The sequence below is a fragment of the Grampus griseus genome (assembly GCF_964374135.1).
Source record: "Grampus griseus genome assembly, chromosome: 3".
NCBI classification, from domain to species: domain Eukaryota; kingdom Metazoa; phylum Chordata; class Mammalia; order Artiodactyla; family Delphinidae; genus Grampus; species Grampus griseus.
In genome coordinates, this window is record NC_139019.1 from 97,231,082 (window position 1) to 97,253,361 (window position 22,280).

The window sequence follows — 22,280 nt, forward strand, 5'->3', positions numbered from 1 at the left end:
TATAAAATATGAACAGACCAATCACAAGTACTGAAATTGAAACTGTGATGAAAAATCTTCCAACAAACAAAAGCCCAGGACCAGATGGCTTCACAGGCGAATTCTATCAAACATTTAGAGAGGGGCTAACACCTATCCTTCTCAAACTCTTCCAAATTATAGCAGAGGGAGGAACACTCCCAAACTCATTCTACAAGGCCACCATCACCCTGACACCAAAACCAGACAAGGATGTCACAAAGAAAGAAAACTACAGGACAATATCACTGATGAACATAGATGCAAAAATCCTCAACAAAATACTAGCAAACAGAATCCAACAGCATATTAAAAGGATCATACACCACGATCAAGTGGGGTTTACCCCAGGAATGCAAGGATTCTTCTATATATGCAAATCAATCAATGTGATACACCATATTAACAAATTGAAGGAGAAAAACCATATGATCATCTCAATAGATGCAGAGAAAGCTTCTGACAAAATTCAACACCCATTTATGATAAGAACGCTTCAGAAAGTAGGCATAGAGGGAACTTACCTCAACATAATGAAGGCCATATATGACAAACCCACAGCCAACATCATCCTCAATGGTAAAAAACTGAAAGCATTTCCACTAAGATCAGGACAAGACAAGGTTGCCCACTCTCACCACTATTATTCAACATAGTTTTGGAAGTGTTAGCCACAGCAGTCAGAGACGAAAAAGAAATAAAAGAAATCCAAATCAGAAAAGAAGAAGTAAAACTGTCATTGTTTACAGATGACATGATACTATACAGAGGATCCTAAAGATGCTACCAGAAAACTACTAGAGCTAGTCAGTGAGTTTGCTAAAGTAGCAGGATACAAAATTAATGCACAGAAATCTCTTGCATTCCTATAAACGAATGATGAAAAAACTGAAAGTGAAATTAAGATAACACTCCCATTTACCATTGCAACAGAAAGAATAAAATACCTAGGAATAAACCTACTTAAGGAGACAAAAGACCTGTATGCAGAAATCTATAAGACACTGATGAAAAGAATTAAAGATGATACAAATAGATGGAGAGATACACCATGTTCTTGGATTGGAAGAATCAACATTGTGAAAATGACTATTCTACCCAAAGCAATCTACAAATTTAATGCAATACCTATCAAACTACCAATGGCATTTTTCACAGAAGTATAACAAAAAATTTCACAATTTGTATGGAAACACAAAAGACCCCGAAGTGCCAAAGCAAACTTGAGAAAGAAAAATGGAGCTGGAGGAATCAGGCTCCCTGACTTCAGACTATACTACAAAGCTACAGTAATTAAGACAGTATGGTACTGGCACAAAAACAGAAATATAGATCAATGGAACAGGATAGAAAGCCCAGAGATAAACCCACACACATATGGTTACCTTATCTTTGATAAAGGAGGCAAGAATATACAATGGAGAAAAGACAGCCTCTTCAATAAGTGGTGCTGGGAAAACTGGACAGGTACATGTAAAAGAATGAAATTAGAACATTCCCTAACACCATACACAAAAATCAACTCCAAATGGATTAAACACCTAAATGTAAGGCAAGACACTATCAAACTCTTAGAGGAAAACATAGGCAGAACACTCTATGACATAAATCACAGGAAGATCCTTTTTGACCCACCTCCTAGAGAAATGGAAATAAAAACAAAAATAAACAAATGGGACCTAATGAAACTTAAAAGCTTTTGCACAGCAAAGGAAACCATAAACAAGATGAAAAGACAACCCTCAGAATGGGAGAAAATATTTGCAGATGAAGCAACTGACAAAGGATTAATTTCCAAATTTTACAAGTAGTTCATGCAGCTCATATCAAAAAAACCAAACATCCCAATCCAAAAAAGGGCAGAAGACCTAAATAGAAATTTCTGCAAAGAAGATATACAGATTGCCAACAAACACATGAAAGAATGCTCAACATCATTAATCATTAGAGAAATGCAAATCAAAACTACAATGAGATATCATCTCACACCAGTCAGAATTGCCATCATCAAAAACTCTAGAAACAATAAATGCTTGACAGGGTGGGGAGAAAAGGGAACCCTCTTGCACTGTTTGTGGGAATGTAAACTGATACAGCCACTATGGAGAACAGTATGGAGGTTCCTTCAAAAACTAAAAATAGAACTACCATATGACCCAGAAATCCTACTACTGGGCATATACCCTGAGAAAACCACAATTCAAAGAGTCATGTACCAGAATGTTCATTGCAGCTCTATTTACAATAGACAGGAGATGGAAGCAACCAAAGTGTCCACCATGGGATGAATGGATAAAGAAGATGTGGCACATATATACAATGGAATATTACTCAGCCATAAAAATAAACAAAATTGAGTTATTTGTAGCGAGGTGGATGGACCTGGAGTGTGTCATACAGAGTGAAGCAAGTTCAGAAAGAGAAAAACAAATACCGTATGCTAACACATATATATATGGAATCTAAGAAACAAACAAAAAATGGTCATGAAGAGCGTAGGAGCAAGATGGGAATAAAGTCGCAGACCTACTAGAGCATGGACTTGAGGATAAGAGGAGGGGGAAGGGTAAGCTGGGACAAAGTGACAGACTGGCGTGGACACATATACATTACCAAATGTAAAATAGATAGCTACTGGGAAGCAGCCGCATAGCACAGGGAGATCAGCTTGGTGCTTTTTGACCACCTAGAGGGGTGGGATATGGAGGGCGGGAGGGAAGGAGGTGCAATAGGGAAGAGATATGGGGATATATGTATATGCATAACTGATTCACTTTGTTATAAAGCAGAAACTAACACACCATTGTAAAGCAATTATACTCCAATAAAGATGTAAAAAAAAAAAAAAAAGACACAGTCACCCCCATTGTTCACTGCAGCACTATTTACCATAGCTAGGTCATGAAAGCAACCTAATTGCCCATCAGCAGACGAATGGATAAAGGAGATGTGGTACATATATACAGTGGAATTATTAGCCATAAAAAGGAACGAAATTGGGTCATTTGTAGAGACGTGGATGAATCTAGAGACTGTCATACAGAGTGAAATAAGTCAGAAAGAGAAAAACAAATATCGCATATTAACGCATATATGTGGAACCTAGAAAAATGGTACAGATGTACCGGTTTGCAGGGCAGAAATTGAGACACAGATGTAGAGAACAAATGTATGGGCACCAAGGGGGGCAAGTAGAGGGTGTGTGAGGGTGGTGGTTGTGTGATGAATTGGGAGATTGGATTGACGTGTATACACTGATGTGTATAAAATGGATGACTAATAAGAACCTGCTGTATAAAAATATAAAATTAAAAAAAAAATTTTTAATCTCTATTTTTGCGTTCAGATAATTTAAAAAAAAAAAAAAAAAAAAAGACTGATGGCTACAGCTATAGCATTTAGGGAGCTTGAACTCCCCCTCCTCTGAACTAACCTTGTGTCCCTCTTCTCTTCCTGCTACTTCTAGTTTATAATGGAACTGCCAAGTGCCCTTAAGGGCTCTTCTTCTGCCAGTCCTGAGAGTTTCACTCTAACAGTTCTCCTCAGTACAGCTGACTCCCTGCACTCTAATGCAATGACGAACCATAGCTGGCCCACCTTGAGCACTCAGCTGGAGATAACCACAATACAAAGTCTAGGGGGACTTAACTGGGGAGTGAACAGTAAGGCTTTAAGCATAAAACCCTTAAACAACAAATTTAGCCTTTCCTTCAAAAGGCAGCATACACATTTTTAAATTTCACATACTGCAGGGACCAATGTTTCTCTTTGCTCTTCCTGACTTTTGAGCAAGTCAGGCAGTTTGAGAGCAGAACACCTGATACTATGGTATAGACTTCATCATTCATTTCCTACTTAAAATGAGTGGGAAGATCCACCACTGACATTATATTTGAGATGCTGCTGCAGAGTCTGTCACAGAATTTCTATCAGAATTTTTAAATCTGACAATCAGGAACCTGGCTTATAATAATATCAGGCTAAGTCACTCTAAGAATACAAAGAGAGAGAAGTTTTCTAGATTTTTTTTTTAATATATGGGCAAATAAGTTGAAAGAGGAGCAAAAAGTTGATCCAAGAACTGTATCTTGTAAAATAATGCAATTCTGTATGGCTGATTGGTGGATTTCTAGCAATACATAATGAGAATTTTATTTGTGAATTAGGAAACATTTCAGATTTTGATCATTTAAAAAAAGTTTTGCAAAAGTAAAGATTAGGGATTGATGAGCCTTTTATTACCTTACTTCATTTGCTCTATGCAGTCCTAAGATAATAAATTAAAAGCAGTTCTAACAGATGTATGATGTCCATTAATGAACAATTATTTTAGGATTCTTCATACACTGCCCTATTTTCTATTCCATATTATAACAGCATATTTGAGGCCTCTTTGTTCCATAAGTTAATTTCAGAAATGTTTACCTACATGTTTCTTCATAGATTTTTTTTGCTTATTCATATATATCTAAATAATTAAATTAAAATATCTCACCATATCCTTGAAAAATACATTTCTTCCTTTGGTGCATGTTATGCGTAGTGCTGTACTTATAATCAGAAAGTATTTTTTTAGCCTCATCTTTTGTGGAAACTATGTATTCACATCAAGTAATGCTAGTACAACTCCAGACAACAAGCACTCAAGCTCTTTCTGGTTCTATTTTTAAAAAGATTGTTTTGACAGCTCTAATTGTGGCATACAGAAATACCAGTCAGGTAGCTGAACTTGTGTTTCAAAGACTATCCTTCAGGGCTGGATTCATTAAATATTAAATATGAGCATTAAGAATATCATACATTTTACATGGAATATTTTGCTTTCAACATGATTTCCTCACTGAAATTGTTGGTCAGTCCAATCCCTTGCTACTATCTTACCTGAATTATGCACTAGGCAAGGCATTTTCTTGTAGAAATCAGCAAGTCAACTAGAACATCCTCTCTGCAGGAAGGCCCTGTCAACATATATTACAATAGTTTTTCTGCATTATATTCTGATGATAATAAAGTGAAGTAGGTTAAGAAAAGAAAATTAATTTTCTTTATAAGAAACATCTAATGAAGCTTTTATTCATTTCTGACAGGGATTCACCACATGTTGAGAATAACATCCCGGGCTCAAGAGGAAAAATCAGATTCCACTCCCCATTCAAAAAGGAAGTAGATGCAACATGGTTTCTAAAGTAATAAATTAAAGAATTAATGACTAGATCACAAGGATTGAAACAACTATTTGAATCAAACAAGTATATATAAAATATTACTGTTGTTACAGCCTTCCTTATAAAGATCCAGACAGGATTAAAGTATTTACTAAAGACTACTGATGCCTACCACTGTGGTTAAAAGTATTCTATTTTTTTTTCTGGTAGACATTTATAACCGCAAAAAGAATTAACTGGACAGTCGGGTTGAGCGAGTTGGCTTTTTTCTTTTAAGAACAAGACATTTTTAGGAACGAACATTTATATGAAAGTGCCCTACCATTTTCAAATTTTCCTATCTAAACTTCAAAATAATGGAAAATCCAAATACCTAGATTTTTTTACATACAATATTGTACTAAAGACAGTGCCTGACACCTACTAGATGATAAACATATACATGTTGAATGAATGATAAATAAAATGGATTAGAAAACGAAAAAAGTCAAGGTCTGCATGGTATATCTCTTTCCATTCTTTTGTCTTTAACCTTATCTTTACATTTAAAGTGTCTGGTGCATCTTATAAAATGTTTACAGTTGGGTCTTACTCCACTAATCATCACTAATCATCAGAGAAATGAAAGTCAAACCCATAATTATGCAGTCACTATGGAGAACAGTATGGAAGTTCCTTCAAAAACTAAAAATAGAATTAACATATGATCCTGCAATCCCACTCCTGGGCATATATCCAGAGAAAACTATAATTTGAAAAGATACATGCTCCCCAATGTTTACTGCAGCACTATTTACAAAAGCCAAGACATGGAAGCAACCTAAATGTCCATCAATAGATAAATGGATATAGAAGATGTACTGTATATATAAAATGGAATATTACTCAGAAATAAAAAAGAATGAAATAATGCCATTTGCAGCAACATGGATGGACGTAGAGATTGTCATACTGAGTGAAGTAAGCCAGACAGAGGAAAACAAGTATCATATGATATCGCTTATATGTAGAATCTAAAAAAAAAAAAAATACAAATGAACTTATTTACAAAACATAAACAGACTCACAGACATAGAAAACAAACTTATGGTTACCAAAGGGGAAAGTGGGGGGAGGGATAAATTAGTAGGTTGGAATTAACATATACACACTACTATATATAAAACAGATCACCAATAAAGACCTACTATGTAGCACGGTGAGCTATACTCAGTATTTTGTAATAACCTATAATGGAAAAGAATCTGAAAAAGAATATACATATATATACACGCATACATATATATAATTGAATCACTGTGCTGTACACCTGAAATTAACACAACATGGTAAATCAATTATACTTCAATAAAAAAATAAAAAATTTTAAAAACCACAATGAGATAGCACCTCAAACCTATTAGAATAGCTATCATCAAGAACATGAGAGGTAACAAATGTTGTCGAGAATGTTGAGAAAAGGGAACCCTTATACACTGCAGGTAAGAATGTAAAATGGTACAGCCACTATGGAAAACATTATGGAGTTTCCTCAAAAAATAAAAAATAGAACCACCATATGATCCAGCAATCCCACTTCTGGGTATTTATCTGAAGGAAGTGAGATCAGAATCTTTAAGAGAAATCTGCACCCCCATGTTGTTGCAGCATCTTTCACAATAGCCAAGATATGAAAACCACCTAAAAGTACTTCAATGGATCAACAGATAAAAGAAAATGTTACACACACACATCACAATGGAGTATTATTCAGCCGTAAAAAAGAAGTAAATCCTGCCATTTGCAACAACATGGATGTATCTGGAGGGCACTATGCTAAGTAAAATAAGCCAGAAAGAGAAAGACAAATACTAAATAGTATCACTTACGTGTGGAATCTTAAAAAAAAAAAAAAAAAAAAAGCTGACTTCATTGGAACATAGAATGGTGGTTGCCAGGGGCTAGGGGTAGGGGGAAATAAGGTGATATAGGGCAATGGGTACACATTTTCAGTTATAAGAAGAATAAGTTCTGAGGGTCTAATATATAGCATGGTGACTATGGTTAATAATATTTGTATATTTGAAAGTCACTAAGAAAGTAAATCTTAAAAGTTCTCATAACAAGCAAAAAAATTGTAACTATGTATGGTTACGGCTATTAACTAGACTTACTGTGGTGATAATTTTGCAGTATACGCAAATATCAAGTCACTATGTTGTACATTAGATCCTAAGCATTCTCACCACATACACACACAAAAGAGTTACCGATGTAAACTATGTGAGGTGATGGATATGTTAATTATCTCGATCTTGGTAATCATTTTACAATGTATATGTATATCAACTCATCACATTGTACTGTACACTTTAAATATATACAATTATATTTGTCAATTATTCCTCTATAATGATAAAAAATCATTTTTAGGATTTAAAGATTTACTGCATGTTCTGACCTCAGGATGAATCCCATCATACTTTACATGTCCAGTCATTTCAATTAGAAATACAAACTTCCCCTGTTTGAATAAAAAAAATTTTTTTAATTTAAAAATTTTAAAAAAAGAAATACAAACTTCCCAGATTATCTATCATCCTATAGACTCACCACTAGGCATCTCTAATAATCCCATTTTCTACTCTTCCCATCCTTACAAACTGTGATACTGTGATTTATAACAAGAAATATATATTTCTTCTTCCCCATTTCTGGCACAGAGCTCCTAAACCCCTTGGAATTTCCTAAGTGATAAGAGCAATAAAGGTGTCTTGACGTTCATAACAACCCCCTTTCAAACACACCTGAGTTTATGTTAACAAGGTGACTTTTGGAAAGCACCTGAGGATGGGGGCTTGTTGCCAGGAGAACCAACCACATGACTGGAGGGTTGGAAATTTCAGTCCCCCCATGTTACTGCAGGATTATTCACAATAGCCAAAATATGGCAATAACCTAAATGTCTTTCAATGGATGAATGGATAAAGAAAATGTGGTGTACATAAAATGGAATATTATTCAGTGGTTTTAAAAAAGGAAATTCTGCCATTTGCAACAACATGGATGATTCTGGAGGTCATAACTCTAAGTGAAATAAGCCATAATTAGAAAGACCATGGAGAGCAGAGGGCTGGAGGCTGAATCAATAGCCAATGGTCATTGATTTAATCAATCATACCTATATAATGAAGCTTCCATAAAAATCCAAAAGGACAGGGTTCAGAGAGCTTCCAGGTTGGTGAAAACATGGAGATTCAGGGACAGTGACGAGCCTAGAGAGGACATGGAAGCTCCAAGACCCTTCCCACATACCTTGCCCTTTGCAATCTCTTCCATCTGGCTATTCTTGAGTTCCAGCCTTTAATAATAAACTGGTAATCTAGTAAGTAAAATGTTTCCCCAAGTTTTGTGAGCCATTTATTATATAAATGAGAACATTGCTTCCTCTGTGGCTCTCCCAAGCAGAGGCTGCTTTTCCTCTCATATCCCTCATACCTCAGAGCCTGGAGACAGTATAGTTCTCTTTGATGGCCATTGTCACTTTCCATCAAACTCACTTGGTCTTTCCTCCTTCTTCATTAAAAACCTCTAGCACCTCTGAAATGCATTACCAGACTCTATTACCCCTTACCCTCCTTGTTGGCATTATCTATTAACTCCCGGTCGCTTCCCCTCATTCACTGATGAATTCAGCACCTACTTTCCACCATTACTCTTAATATTCTTGGGGACTTCCACACCCCAAAACTTGGGCATCCAATTCCACAGCCTCTTAATTTTTTACCTAGCTCTAAACATCTAGTCTTCTACCAAACTTTAGCATCATTTCTAACGTCACACATTGGAAACTGTTACCAGTAATAACTGCACTACCTTTGATATCTCAATTTCAAACTTCCTGTTCTCTGACCCTCACCTTCCAGCTTATTTATCTAGAATACCCATGCCAATAATTCTATGACCACACTAAGATTCTCAACCAATGACCATACCAATTTTTCACTATCCATGGTCCAGATGCCCTTCTCTCCTTATAAGTCCAGATTCTACGGTCTAGTATTATTACACAGTACCCCAATCCCTTACCCTCTCTCCTTCTCTTGTGCTCACTGAACAGCACCCCAATCCAATTATCTGCTTACTCTACGACTAGGCACCACAACAGAATGTGGAGCATGCCCACATACACAACTCACATAAGCATGCTAAACAGATCTGCTTCAAATTTATACTCATATATCTGAAAGGGGCACACAACAATGCCAAACAATCCTAGTCCTTGCCCCAGTAAACCCACTCTCCAGATAAATACTTCATGTCCTCTCTCTCCATAAACATATCTCAATATCCCCCTTCATACTTAGTTGATAACTTTACCACTTTCTTCACTGAAAAAATACAATCAGATAAAAAACATGTCAAATTTTTTCTTCAGCAAGTCTACCAATCTACCCAGACAGCTATCCTTAATATCACGTATCTCAAAAAAAAAATTCCTGTCCTTTGATCCCTCTGAACTACTATTTCTCTGAAAAATTCCTTAAGATTATTTACGTGCTGCATCCTTCTCATCATTTAGCACAAAACTGAAAAGTCACCTCTTCCAACAAAGCCTTTCCCAACTACTATGATTGGACTCTCATACTCTGCTACAGGACCCTTTCCCGTAACAGTTATCAATACCTGAAATTATTTTATTACATCTGTCTCCAACCACCAAACTTCAAGTTCTTGGACACAGGGATTCTGTCTTCAACATCACTGTATTCTCTAGTACCTAACATAGTGCCTGACACATACTAAGAGCTAAATAAAAATATCTACCAAATAAATGGTTTATTGGAATGATTACTGAGAAACACTAAGTAGACCAAGATCTATCTACTAATAGACATAAAAGACAGACCTCACAGACACTTTTACTATATACTGAAACCTGGTATTTTATGGATACCCAAGCCTATTTCACTAGTAACATCATGTCCAATTATCCAAAATAATGGTAGATGCATGGAGAGATATATTACCTAACAGACTTTGTTCTTTGATGCTAAATACTAGGAATCATTCATATATTTCAAATTAAATATTTATGATATTTTAATAATAATGTTATAGAGAATCACCACAAAACATAAACAATTCTATTTTTTAAAATAATTCAAATAACTTACAACAAAAATTAGTAGAAGCATTATACAAAGTAAATATTAAGTCATTAGTAATTTAACTATTTCTTTTAAGATGGAAATTAAGTTTAATATTGTATTAATAATTTACTGAATATTAGATATTACAAATCACAAATGTTTAGTTCTAAGTAAAAACTATTACTATACCCCATAAACATAGACATTAGTAAATTTTAAGCTAAAAAGAAGACCGGTACTCTTAAAAGCAATGAAATCAATTCCCATAAATTAAAAATCAAAAAGTGACATCATAAATTCCCTGGCAGTCCAGTGGTTAGGACTCCGCGCTCTCACTGCCAAGGGCCCAGGTTCAATCCCTGGTCGGGGAACTAAGATCCCACAAGCCACGCGGTGTGGCCAAAAAAAAAAAAAAAATTCAATGGCCTAATCCCAGGCCTACAATCCCCATTTAATCTATACTTCTCATCACCAATGATCTGAAAATGAAGGAGATCATTTACATTGGTATACTGATATCATTGAATTTACCAAATTCTTTTCCATACAGAAGTTTCCAGGACCTTTATGAGCAAATAAAACCATCCAAAGATATGAATAAGTTAACTATCTAATTGCCACAATGCAGGAGTCCTTTATCAAAAAGGTACCTTTCAGATCAAGAAATCAGAAGCCTTGTTTTATATGTTGAATCTGCTCATAGATATTAGAAGGAAGGGACATAATTTTGTTTCCTGGACAGAATCACAGTAAGATCTTGCAAAGATGAGAAAGAAGTCCAATTTCTCCAAAGAAGACATACAGATGGCCGAAAGGCACATGAAAAGATGCTCAACATCACTAATTATTAGAGAAATACAAATCAAAACTACAATGAGGTTTCACTTCATACTGGTCAGAATAGCCATGATCAAAAAATCTACAAACAATAAATGCTGGAGAAGGTGTGGAGAAAAGGGAAGCATCCTACACTGTTGGAGGGAATGTAAAATGGTACAACCACTATGAAGAACAGTATAGATGTTCCTTAAAAAACTAAAAATAGAACTACCATATGATTCAACAATCCCACTCCTGGGCATATATCTGCAGAAAACCATAATTTGAAAAGATACATGCACCCCAATGTTCACTGCAGCACTATTTACAATAGCAAAGACATGGAAGCTACCTAAATGTCCATCAACAGAGGAATGGATAAAGATGTTGTACATATATACAATGGAATATTACCCAGCCATAAAAAAGAATGAAATAATGTCGTCTGCAGCAACATGGATGGACCTAGAGATTATCATACTAAGTGAAGTAAGTCAGAGAAAGACAAATATCATATGATATCACTCGTATGTGGAATCTAAATTAAAAACTGATACAAATGAACTTATTTACAAAACAGAAACAGACTTACAGATATCAAAAACAAACTTATAGTTACCAAAGGGGAAATGCGTCAGGTGGAGAGGGATAAATCAGGAGCTTGGGATGAACATGTCACACACTACTATACATAAGATAGATAACCAACAAGGATCTACTGTATAGCACAGGGAACTCTACTCAATATTGTGTGATAACCTATATGAGAAAAGAATCCGAAAAAGAATAAATAGATGTATATGTGTAACTGAATCACTTTGCTGTACATCTGAAACTAATACATTGTAAATCAACTATACTCCAATTAAATTAAAAAGAAAAAGTGACATCATAATCCGTTTTCCCTACTATAACCTACTGAATGAACACTTTATGAATTAAAGGAAGAGCCAATTTGTTAATGTATTTTGCCTGAAAGATACTCATTATTTCTACTAATCTTTACTTTTCCCTTATTCACTAAATGGATATTTTTCTTTTATAGAAAACTATATGCCATGGGTAAGAGTATCTGTCATTGTCTGCTCCATAGAATTTTAATTTGCAAGAGTTCTGAGAGTTACTAAACAATAACTATTAAATGTGATGTTAAAACATTGGTTTCATTTCTATAATTGTAGATAATCCAGAGACATGAAAAGGCAAGCTTACATTTTAGATCCAAAATCAAGGTTTTTTATATACATTTTTAACTGTTTCTTCATTGATTCTATTAAGAAAGAAGCAACTTTAGATATAAAATTATTTAATAAAGCCAAAAAAAACTCAGATTTATAAAATCTGATGATTTTTTCACATTGTAAATTACTGCCTTTTTCATATCAATTATGTTTCCCATAAAATTAAATATATACCAAAAATATAATAAGAGATTTTTTATCTTGTAAATAACATATTTAGAGACAGAAATGGATAAATGCTTTTAGCATACAAAATCAATGAAGAGTACATCTGTGAAAATAATCTTGAGGCAGTTGTACTTTCTAAAATGTTTTAATGCCTTAATTCCTTAATATACTTTTAAATAACAATAACAGTAAATTATAATTTCTTATTCAAAGGCCATCTATTTCAGTTTTTTTAATTCCTTACACTAAAAAATTTCTTTAAAAAATAATTCTTATGTTGTTAGTTCAAGTGAACAATTATTAAAGACTAATAAACAATTACTTGTTTGTCTAATATGTTTTTTTAAATAGACTAAAGGAGCCAAGTCATCTGCACAGAGTAAGTCATGGAGCACTGATTTCCTGCACAAATTTTAAACATAAAATTATAATCTATTAAGACCACTACAGGATCTTTTGTAAAGAAAAATACTTACGTAAGAATACATGAATAATTTGTAAAAAAATTTTCTACAAACTAGCACACAGGCTAAGGATAGTAGAAAAGGATAGAGGACAATGAGGGGAATGAGAGAGGGAGAGGAAGAGCCTAGGAAAGAAGAAGCAAGTGTGAAAAGAAAGGAGGGAGGATATGGTGACTATTGTTGATTAACACTGAATTGTATAACTGAAATTTGCTAAGAGAACTTAAATGTTATCACCAAAAAAAAAAGTAAATATGTGAGGTGATAGATGTGTTAATTACTTCACAGGGAAGAAACCTTTCACAATGTATATCAAATCATCATGTTGTACACTTTAAATATCTTAAAATTTTATTTGTCAATGATACCTCCATAAAGCTGAAAAAAAGAGAAAGGAGGGAGAATATGCTAAGCAAAGCCAGTAAATAAAAATTTAGTCAGAAAAATTAAGGGGCAGTGATTTATTCTATGCTATAGGACAGAATTAGATGCAAAGTTTCATTACATCTAAAACACAGTCTACTTATCTATAAAAATATCCACTCATACCTATTTTTAAGGAATAAATCTACATAGCAAAAATCCAGTTATATAAAACTTTTGAGTTCACTAAGTCAAAGCTAATTTTTTACTTAGAGCATCAATAACATTTACTTCTACACCAATGAAGTTGTATCCATGATCAACAACTTACCTTCCTGAAATTCAGTATCATTCAACGGAAAGGATTCTCTATTAGCATGACCACATTTTTAAACAGGCAATTTAGGGCAATAAATGGGGATATGTGATGAAGAAAGCTATACAGAAGTGCTCTTCTACATAATTCACTAACAGTGGTGGTGGTGAGGAACTTGCTCCTTCCAAAATCTTAGGGAGAAGACAGTAACACTGTAATGGTCACAGCTAAGAAAAGTTGGTTTGGAGTCTTAAAGTGGAGGAAAATAATTTTTCTTAACGTAACTCTCATGTTCCACATGAGAAATCTTATAATCCAAGCTATAGAAAGTTTCCAAGCACTGTGACTTGTTTCATATACTCTAGTTCTCAACCCTTTATACTCACATGTGCATAAAATTCTCAAAATAACATCACTCATTACACAGTGATTTTTTAACGCACCACAAAAAGGCTGACTAAACACATGGTCACCTTATATATAAAGGAATACTCTCTGAGTTACATGGTTTAAATAACAATTCACAAAACAATCTACCCCACATCAAAGTGTAGAGTATACATGTAAAGCCTATATGTATACTCTACAGCTACAAATCCACAAAACCTAGAATTAATCCAGGCAACTCAACCAGATACAAAGCATCTGAAGTTAAAAGTCAACTAATATAATAAAAAAGTAACGACTTTTAAAAACCAGATTAAGTTAAATCCTCACATAATACTACACATTTTGAAAAATTTTAGTAACTAAAAGTATTAATAGTTTTTAAAATGTATTTAAAAATGCTTAAAGAGAGTAAGTGACTAAAAAAGCTCTGTATACTAGAAAAAATTAAATGTGTGTGTGTATGTGTGTGTGTGTGTGTGTGTGTGTGTGTGTGTGTGTGTGTGTGTATAAAGCTTACTTTTAAATCTAATGTTTAGTTTTTCCTTACAATTTAAAACTACATACAGGAAACTCTAGAAGTCATAAGTAAAGAAAAAACAAAGTCCCCTCTTCTTGCTGAAATGTGTACATAACTGCAGTAGATGTAAGTTAGATATAAATATATACTACATGTATGTCTCTTATTCTATATAGAAATCTCCTTAAATATTTTCCCAAGGGAGTGGGAAAAATTTATTCTCTCAAATTGAAAGTTTTTGTCCACTAAAAATATTTATATTTGTTCTCGAAATTATAGCTGTCTTATATTCTACAGTTATTTCCATGTGAAAACTTCAATATAAGTAGTTTATCACAGTGAATAAACTTGTTCAATGAATACTGAGAAATCTAAACTTATCCAGATTGCATACAAATGAAAATGTGTGCTATTTCAAAATTACATGCACCTCTTTAAAAATTAGGGCTCTATCAAAGGCAATCTATAGATTCAATGCTATATCTATCAAAATTCCAATAGCATTTTTCACAGAAATAGAACAAATAATCCTAAAATGTGTATGAAACCAAAAAAGACCATGAATAGCCAAAGCAATCTTGAGAAAGAAGAACAAAGCTGGAGGTATCATGCTTCCTGATTTCAAACTATATTACAAAGCTACAGTAATCAAACAGTATGGTACTAGCACAAAAACAGACACATAGATCAATGAAACAAACAGCCAAGAAACAAACCCACACTTATATGGTCAACTAATCTACCACAAAGGAGGCAAGAATATACAATGGAGAAAAGACAGTCTCTTCAATAGATGTTGGGAAAACTGAACAGCCACATGTAGCCACACGCAAAAGAAGGAAACTGGACCACTATCTTACACCATACACAAAGATCAACTCAAAATGGATTTAAGAACTAAAATGTAAGACCTAAAACCGTAAAACTCCCAGAAGAAAACATAAGCAGTAAGCTCTATGACATAGGTCTTGGCAATGCTTTTTTGAATCTGACACCAGAAGCAAAGGCAGGCAATAAATGCAAAAATAAACAAGTGGGAGTACATCAAACTGAAGAACTTCTGCACAGCTAAGGAAACCATCAACAAAATGAAAAAGCATCCTACTTAATGAGAGAAAATATTTGCAAATCATATATCTAATAAGGGGTTACTATCCAAAATATATAAAGAACTATTACAATTAAATATCAAAAAAACAAACAATCCAATTTAAAAATGGGCAGAGGATCTGAATAGACATCTTTCCAAAGAAGACATATAGATGGCCAACAGGTACATGAGAAGATGCTCAGCATCACTAATCATCAGGGAAATGCAAATCAAAACCAAAATGAGTCACCACCTCACACCTGTCAGAATGGCTGTCATCAAAAAGACAATAAATAACAAATGCTGGCAAAGATGTGGAGAAAAGTGAATCCTTGTGCACTGCTGGTGGAAATATAAATTGATGCAGCCACTATGGAAGGCAGCATGGAGGTTCCTCAAAAATTGAAAACAGAATTACTATATGATCCAGTGACTCCACTTCTGGGTATTTAGCCAAAGAAAACACTAACTCGAAAAGATATCTGCACCACCATGTTCATTACAGCATTATTTACAACAGCCAAGATATGGAAACAACCTAAGCATCCCATCAATGGATGAATGGATAAAGAAAATGTGATACACACATGCACGCACACGCACATATATATATATATCTATATATATATAAAGGAGTATTATTCATCCATAAAAAAATAATGAAATCTTGCCATTTGCAACAACATGGATGGACCTTTAGGGCATTATGCTAATTGAAGTAAGTCGGACAAAGAAATGGTATCACTTAAATGTGGAATCTGGAAAAAAAAAAAAAAAGCTTATAGACAGACAAGCTCTAAGATAAAGAAAATAGACTGGTGTTTACCAGAGGCAGGGGTGGAGGTGAGGGTGGGAGTGAAATGGGTGAAGAGGGTCAAAAGGGCCGTTTTTAAACAAGTAAGTCATGGGAATGAAATATACAGCATGGTGACTATAGTTAGTAATACTGTATTGTATATTTTAAAGTTGCTAAGAGAGTATATCTTAAAACTTCTCATCACAAGAAAAAAATTTGTTCTAATTATGTAAGATGACAGATTTTAACTAGACTTATTGTAGTGATCATTTTGCAACGTATACAAATACCAAATCATTATGTTGTACACCTGAAAATAATGTTAGACAGTGAATATACTTTTTCTAATTAAACTTTAACTTTAAAAATATGGGCAATTAATCACACACTTAAATCACATTGGCTGAATTCAATTTTAGTCCCTAAAGAATACTTATTTATGAAATAAATAAATTCAACCTAGATTACTTGATTATTATTTTCTTTTGTTACTTATTTCAAACTATAATGTTCATGTGCAAGATTATCCTCTATTATAGGTCTACACCTAATTATCTATAAATACTAACAGAAACAATACTGGACCAGTCAGGCACATCAATTTCCTTCCATTCCCTTTTATTAATAAGTACTTCTAACCCAGCTCAACAACTAATCACATTTCAAATTACTGACTTGAAAAAATGTATTAGAGGCACATTTTAAAAACAAATACAGTACGAAATCTTGCTTTTCACTGAATCACTGAATTTTGTTTGTTTGTTTTTTGGCTATTTGGATTACTTTCTTCTTCTGGGTAAGTTTAGTATGTAACTCTCATTCTTTAGACAAAAACCCATAGACTTAAAATGTATAAAAAGTTAACTCGTTATTGTCAGCTGAAGACAACAAAACTAGCACCATAAGAACAACTGTACTAAATTTTAATGCTGTTCATTAATAGTTCCATTTTCCTGAGTTTGCGTTTGTTCTTTGGCATCGGCTTAGGATATAATCCATTTTTCAGAAGGTGTTCCTTGCTGAGGCGAATTTGAGCACCATGCTGAAGCTGGAAAGAGCATAAAGCTTGAAGAGGGCGAAGCAAAGTCTGTTAAGATAAAAAAAAAAAGATACTAAAAAAAGTGTGACAAATCATGATATTCTATCTAAATTTTTTCTTTAGAAACAGGGATTATTATTTTATTATTAGCTTTTAACTATGAAAAGCAATAGGCAATCAAATATATGATAACTTCTAAATAAATAATTCATTTAAATTCATACCTTACATACCACTAAGGAATTCCAGTAAGACACAAATACTAATTTTCCATATAGGTGATAAAGTCTAAATTTAGTTTTATACTTTAATATATTCAAACACTACAAAAATTGTTGCCATTATAATAACTAATCTGTAACAGCAGACTAAAAGAGACATTTAGGTACAAATTAGTTAGTTCAGTTCAATCACAGACTAACACAAGCTTCCCTCTACTTGCTAACAAACGGATGATGGCAGCAATGGGTAAGTTTACTAATTCTCTCACACTACTCCATGGCCCACATACAAGTTAGATAACCAGGTGTGGGTGCATTCGAAATAACTGTAACTGTATACATACCTGTCTGAACTCAAATACCTATAGGGCCAGACATATAACATAAACATGTGACCTAGGTGGACCTATAAGGTAACAGGGAATGGTGGAGGTTGTCAAACAACTGAGCATATGTCCTTCTTAAAGTTATTCAAATTCAAAAATTAGGGAAAAAAACCCAAAACATTAAGCTACTGTTTTAAACATATTTGAGTCAGAGTCTTTCCCTGGGCCTGAGTTCCCTGATCTAACACTTTTAAATAACACACTTGATGGTGCAGATTGTTTAAAAAGAAAATAAAAGGAACAAAGATAGATTTAACTACAAAAATTTCACAATGTCTATGTGAAAATGTATTCCCCCACATATACAACAAAAGTGGCAGCAAAGGGCTTAACAGCTTTAATTTACAATGAACTTGTACAAATATGTGGCAGTCACTGGTAGTTGCTCTCCATATCCATTCTTTTCTTCCTTATTAAAAAAAATCTAAAATTTTATTCAAGGTGGCAATGTGTCCAGCTAGTAATACTACATTGACTAATGACAGTTTATCCAACAAGATGTAAGTGGAAGGCCTTGGGTTGGGACAGACCTGGCAGGCATAGGCTTTTGCCTTTTCTTCTTGCCTGGAACGTGATTGCCACATGTGGGATGACCACTATGTGACTACAGGACAATAAACATGAAGATTAAAGCCAAATACATACAGTGATGGACAGAAAGACAGAAGAAATCTGGGTCTCTGATGTCCTCTTCAGCTGCATCCCCAGCCATAGAACACTAACTTCAGCATTTCTTAATACAGGAGAAAAATAAACTCATATATGGCTCAACCACTGCAGTAAGGGCTCTGTTACATGCAACTAAATGTAACTCCTAACTGAGACACACCAGTAAGAAAAAGACAAACGTCTTGGAAAAGCTCTGCCTGACATTATTGTAGAGAGTCTCTTAGGTATGTCTCATAATTTCTTTTTGTATCTTCAATTCTTCAAACAAGAGAAGAAATATAGAAATGACTATAATTACTTTACAGAGTCAACATAAGGAAGTGATTGAATCCTGAAACATCATACCTAGGAAACATACCTTGGACCATATACAGACTGAGACAATTGCTATTTTATGACATTTATTAGATTCTTCATAGATAGAAGAGTATTAATACTCCTCTGATTAAGGGCCTCCAACTTTTACTTCCCGAAGATAAGATTCTATCAATTTTCTGAGTAACTAAGACAATGAATTTTGGAGATAGATCTGTGGTAGTCACTAGGGCTGTTCACAAATACATCAGTCCTCTTTCATGATACATGATCAGACTGCATTTTCTAGCCCCTCTGAAGTTAGGCATGGCCATATAACTTGACTTGGTTAATGAAATGTGAGCACAAATACTGTGTGTCACCTCTGGGCAGATGTTTTAATAGTGGTGTATGATTCCCCACCTCTCTTTATTCCTTCCTTAATAAAAGTAGAGTGATGTGTCTAGATGGTGCATCCATCAGCCTGGATCCCTAAGTGACTATAATTAGCAGCGGTCCCCCTGGCAATCCCACTGTACAGACAGTGTGTTATGCCATTCTGATTTGGGGGTTTTGATGCAATCACTTACTAGCTATGTGTTCCCAGATAAGTTAACCTCTCTTCGCCTCGTTTTCTTCATCTGTAAAGTGAGGAATATTATGTCCATCTTATAAGGTTATGATTATGGTGCACTCACATGATACATTTAAAATGCTTAGCATATAACTTGATTGATAATAAATGATAATGTTTCTCTTTACATTCATAACATTATATTTGGGGCAATGTGAAACTATATGAGAGGTTTACTGGTTCAGAAGAACAAAGAAAATCCTCTACTTACAAAATTAGTTTCTAAAAGTTTATTTGGGGGAAAATCAGTGTTCTGTAAATCCTCTGTCTATAGATGCAACGTGACAGTTTCAAAAGACCGTTATTAACAACTACTGGTGATGAGTAGAGTTAAGACATTTAGGTTACAGCACATAGCTTTGCCACGTCTAGTTACAAAAGTTCATAAGGCTTCCAAGGTATGAGTAACCCTGGTACATACTATAATGGCAAAATGAAAATCACCAACTTTCAGTTCAATTTTTCTGTCAATCTATAGACAAGAATCAGAGGCGAGGAAAGGCAAAAAGGTGAACTCTTCTTGAGAGCCCGGTGTCAGGCAATTAACATACATTACCCCATTCGATTCTCATAACAATATTATGAGGTAACTATTTTTTGTATATTGCAGATAAGAAAACAAAAACAAAGAGATTACATGAATTGTCTTTTGGCAAAAACTGCTGATGATGAGTGATAAAGTTTTAACTCAAACTTGCTTCAAAACTCATATCATGCTATCTCCAAGTGACTGAAAACTGCTCAAGAATAAAGGAAGAGAAAGAATCAACAGACTAAGAAGGCCATTCTATGCCAAGTTCTTTATTTTGAGGAGCCCTACCTCTACAGAATGAAGCCAGCTGAAAAATTACTACTCTCCCCATCATCTTAAGGTTTTATTAGGATGCCCCTAATAAAAGGTTATTGGGGGGAAAAGGCATGTTATAGCTTTCCTCCCCAGGAAGGAAAGAAAACACCTATTTCAGAGCAGATGTTCAGAAGAATGTACTAATTTTTTTATTGTAGCTATATTTAAACAAGCTGGACTTGGTGTTCCCCCACTAAGAAAGCTAATTGTTTGCCAGATGTAATAATAAGCAACTTGGGATGTTTCATATGCTTTTTTTCTGCTCATGTTCCTGCGACCATCTTATCAGCACCTCCCAAATCACATGTCTGATTATCAAACATCCTTCTTCTACTCCTGGTCACTATAGTATAACCACTCCTGGTGACCAAAGCAAAAAGAATGAGAACTCCAGGACCCCACTTTTGCTTTGGGATTTTATGTTCAACTTGATCCACAGAAAAAAATAAAAGCTCCAAAAGCTGAAGAGATGATAGATCCTTATACCCTTCTGTCTCTTAAACTCTGCCTGTTGTAAGATATTATACTAAAAACATAAGACAGGTTTCCTGCTGTGACAGTACATTAATTAATATCAGAATAATATATCTAATAAAGCTGGAAAGGGGGGAGCAGTAGCAGCATTTGTAGTAGCAGTAGTAGTACAAACCCTATGCCAAACCCTAGCCCTATTATACTATAACTACTACTACTAAAACACCACCGTTACCAACATTAAAGCTTCTGTTTAGGAATGCAGTAAAGATCCAATTCCAATTGTGGGAATAATAAATATAAATCCATAGAAGATTCTTTTTATAAACCAAAAGAAGAAGAGGAACGAAATTTTAAATTTATAGCCAAAGACCATTATATTTTTCCCTCAAGATTTAAACTTTTAATGAGGCCTGTGTCTGATGTTGGCTGATCCTAGGATTTTACATCAACAAAAAGGAAAATACAGAGACTGTACAGAAAGCAAGCTTAAACAACAGCCTTGGGTTCCATCTTTCCTTTAAGACAACTAAAAATAATGTTGTTTTCTGCTGAAGAACATACACAGATGATGGTTAATAAACAAAACAGAGAGAAAAGTATAGGGGTATATTAAGTGTTATATTGATGGAAGGTACATGGGAGTAGGTGATAAAGTCAGAGGGGAGAAAAAAGAGTCTGAGAACACTCCCTGGTCATTTGGAGGAAGGATTTAGGATCCCTCACGCATTTTTTCCCTCAAAAGAGAGAAAGAGAAATTGCCTAGACCCAAAACTAAGTCTACTCACACAGATACACACAAAAATAGCCTACTCATGAAAGCCTACTTCTTTCAAAAGAAGAAAGTCTCCAACTCTGAAACATACCATGGCTTAGGGTAGGGGAGAGGAAAAGGGCAATTCAATGCTTCTTCTGGCATTCTTTAACTCCCCTTGCTTTGGAGGTCTTTTGTTCTTTTTCTTGGTAACTAATCCACTTATCCAGTTACTCTGACCTAAGCTTTTATCCATTATTGGAATTTCCCTCATGGCTAAGGCACACTTTTATAATCGAAACCATGGTGTATAATGAGAAAGACAGAAAGAAGGCAGGAAAGAGCATACTTTGTGTGTGTGTGTGTGTGTGTGTGTGTGTGTGTGTTAGAGGAGGGAGTTATAAAACTCCATTTAGTTTGCTATTTTTTTCTCTTGTCATAAATGGAAAGTTTCTTACATGTTCTAAAAGGTTGAGATGTTGG

At 34.4% G+C, this 22,280-nt stretch overlaps 1 protein-coding gene across 2 annotated transcripts in view; it reads right to left on the minus strand.

The window, feature by feature from the left end:
• Positions 1-17,100: 17,100 nt before the first annotated feature.
• DTWD2 (DTW domain containing 2) overlaps positions 17,101-22,280 on the minus strand; it is a gene marked incomplete at its 5' end in the record, with an annotated part of 90,565 nt that continues 85,385 nt past the window's right edge. For both annotated transcript variants that reach the window (XM_082650595.1, XM_082650594.1), the window contains one exon: positions 17,101-17,566. In XM_082650595.1, the coding sequence (XP_082506721.1) occupies positions 17,396-17,566 (171 nt within the window). In that variant the 3' untranslated portion in view covers positions 17,101-17,395. The remainder of the gene's footprint in view (positions 17,567-22,280) is intronic.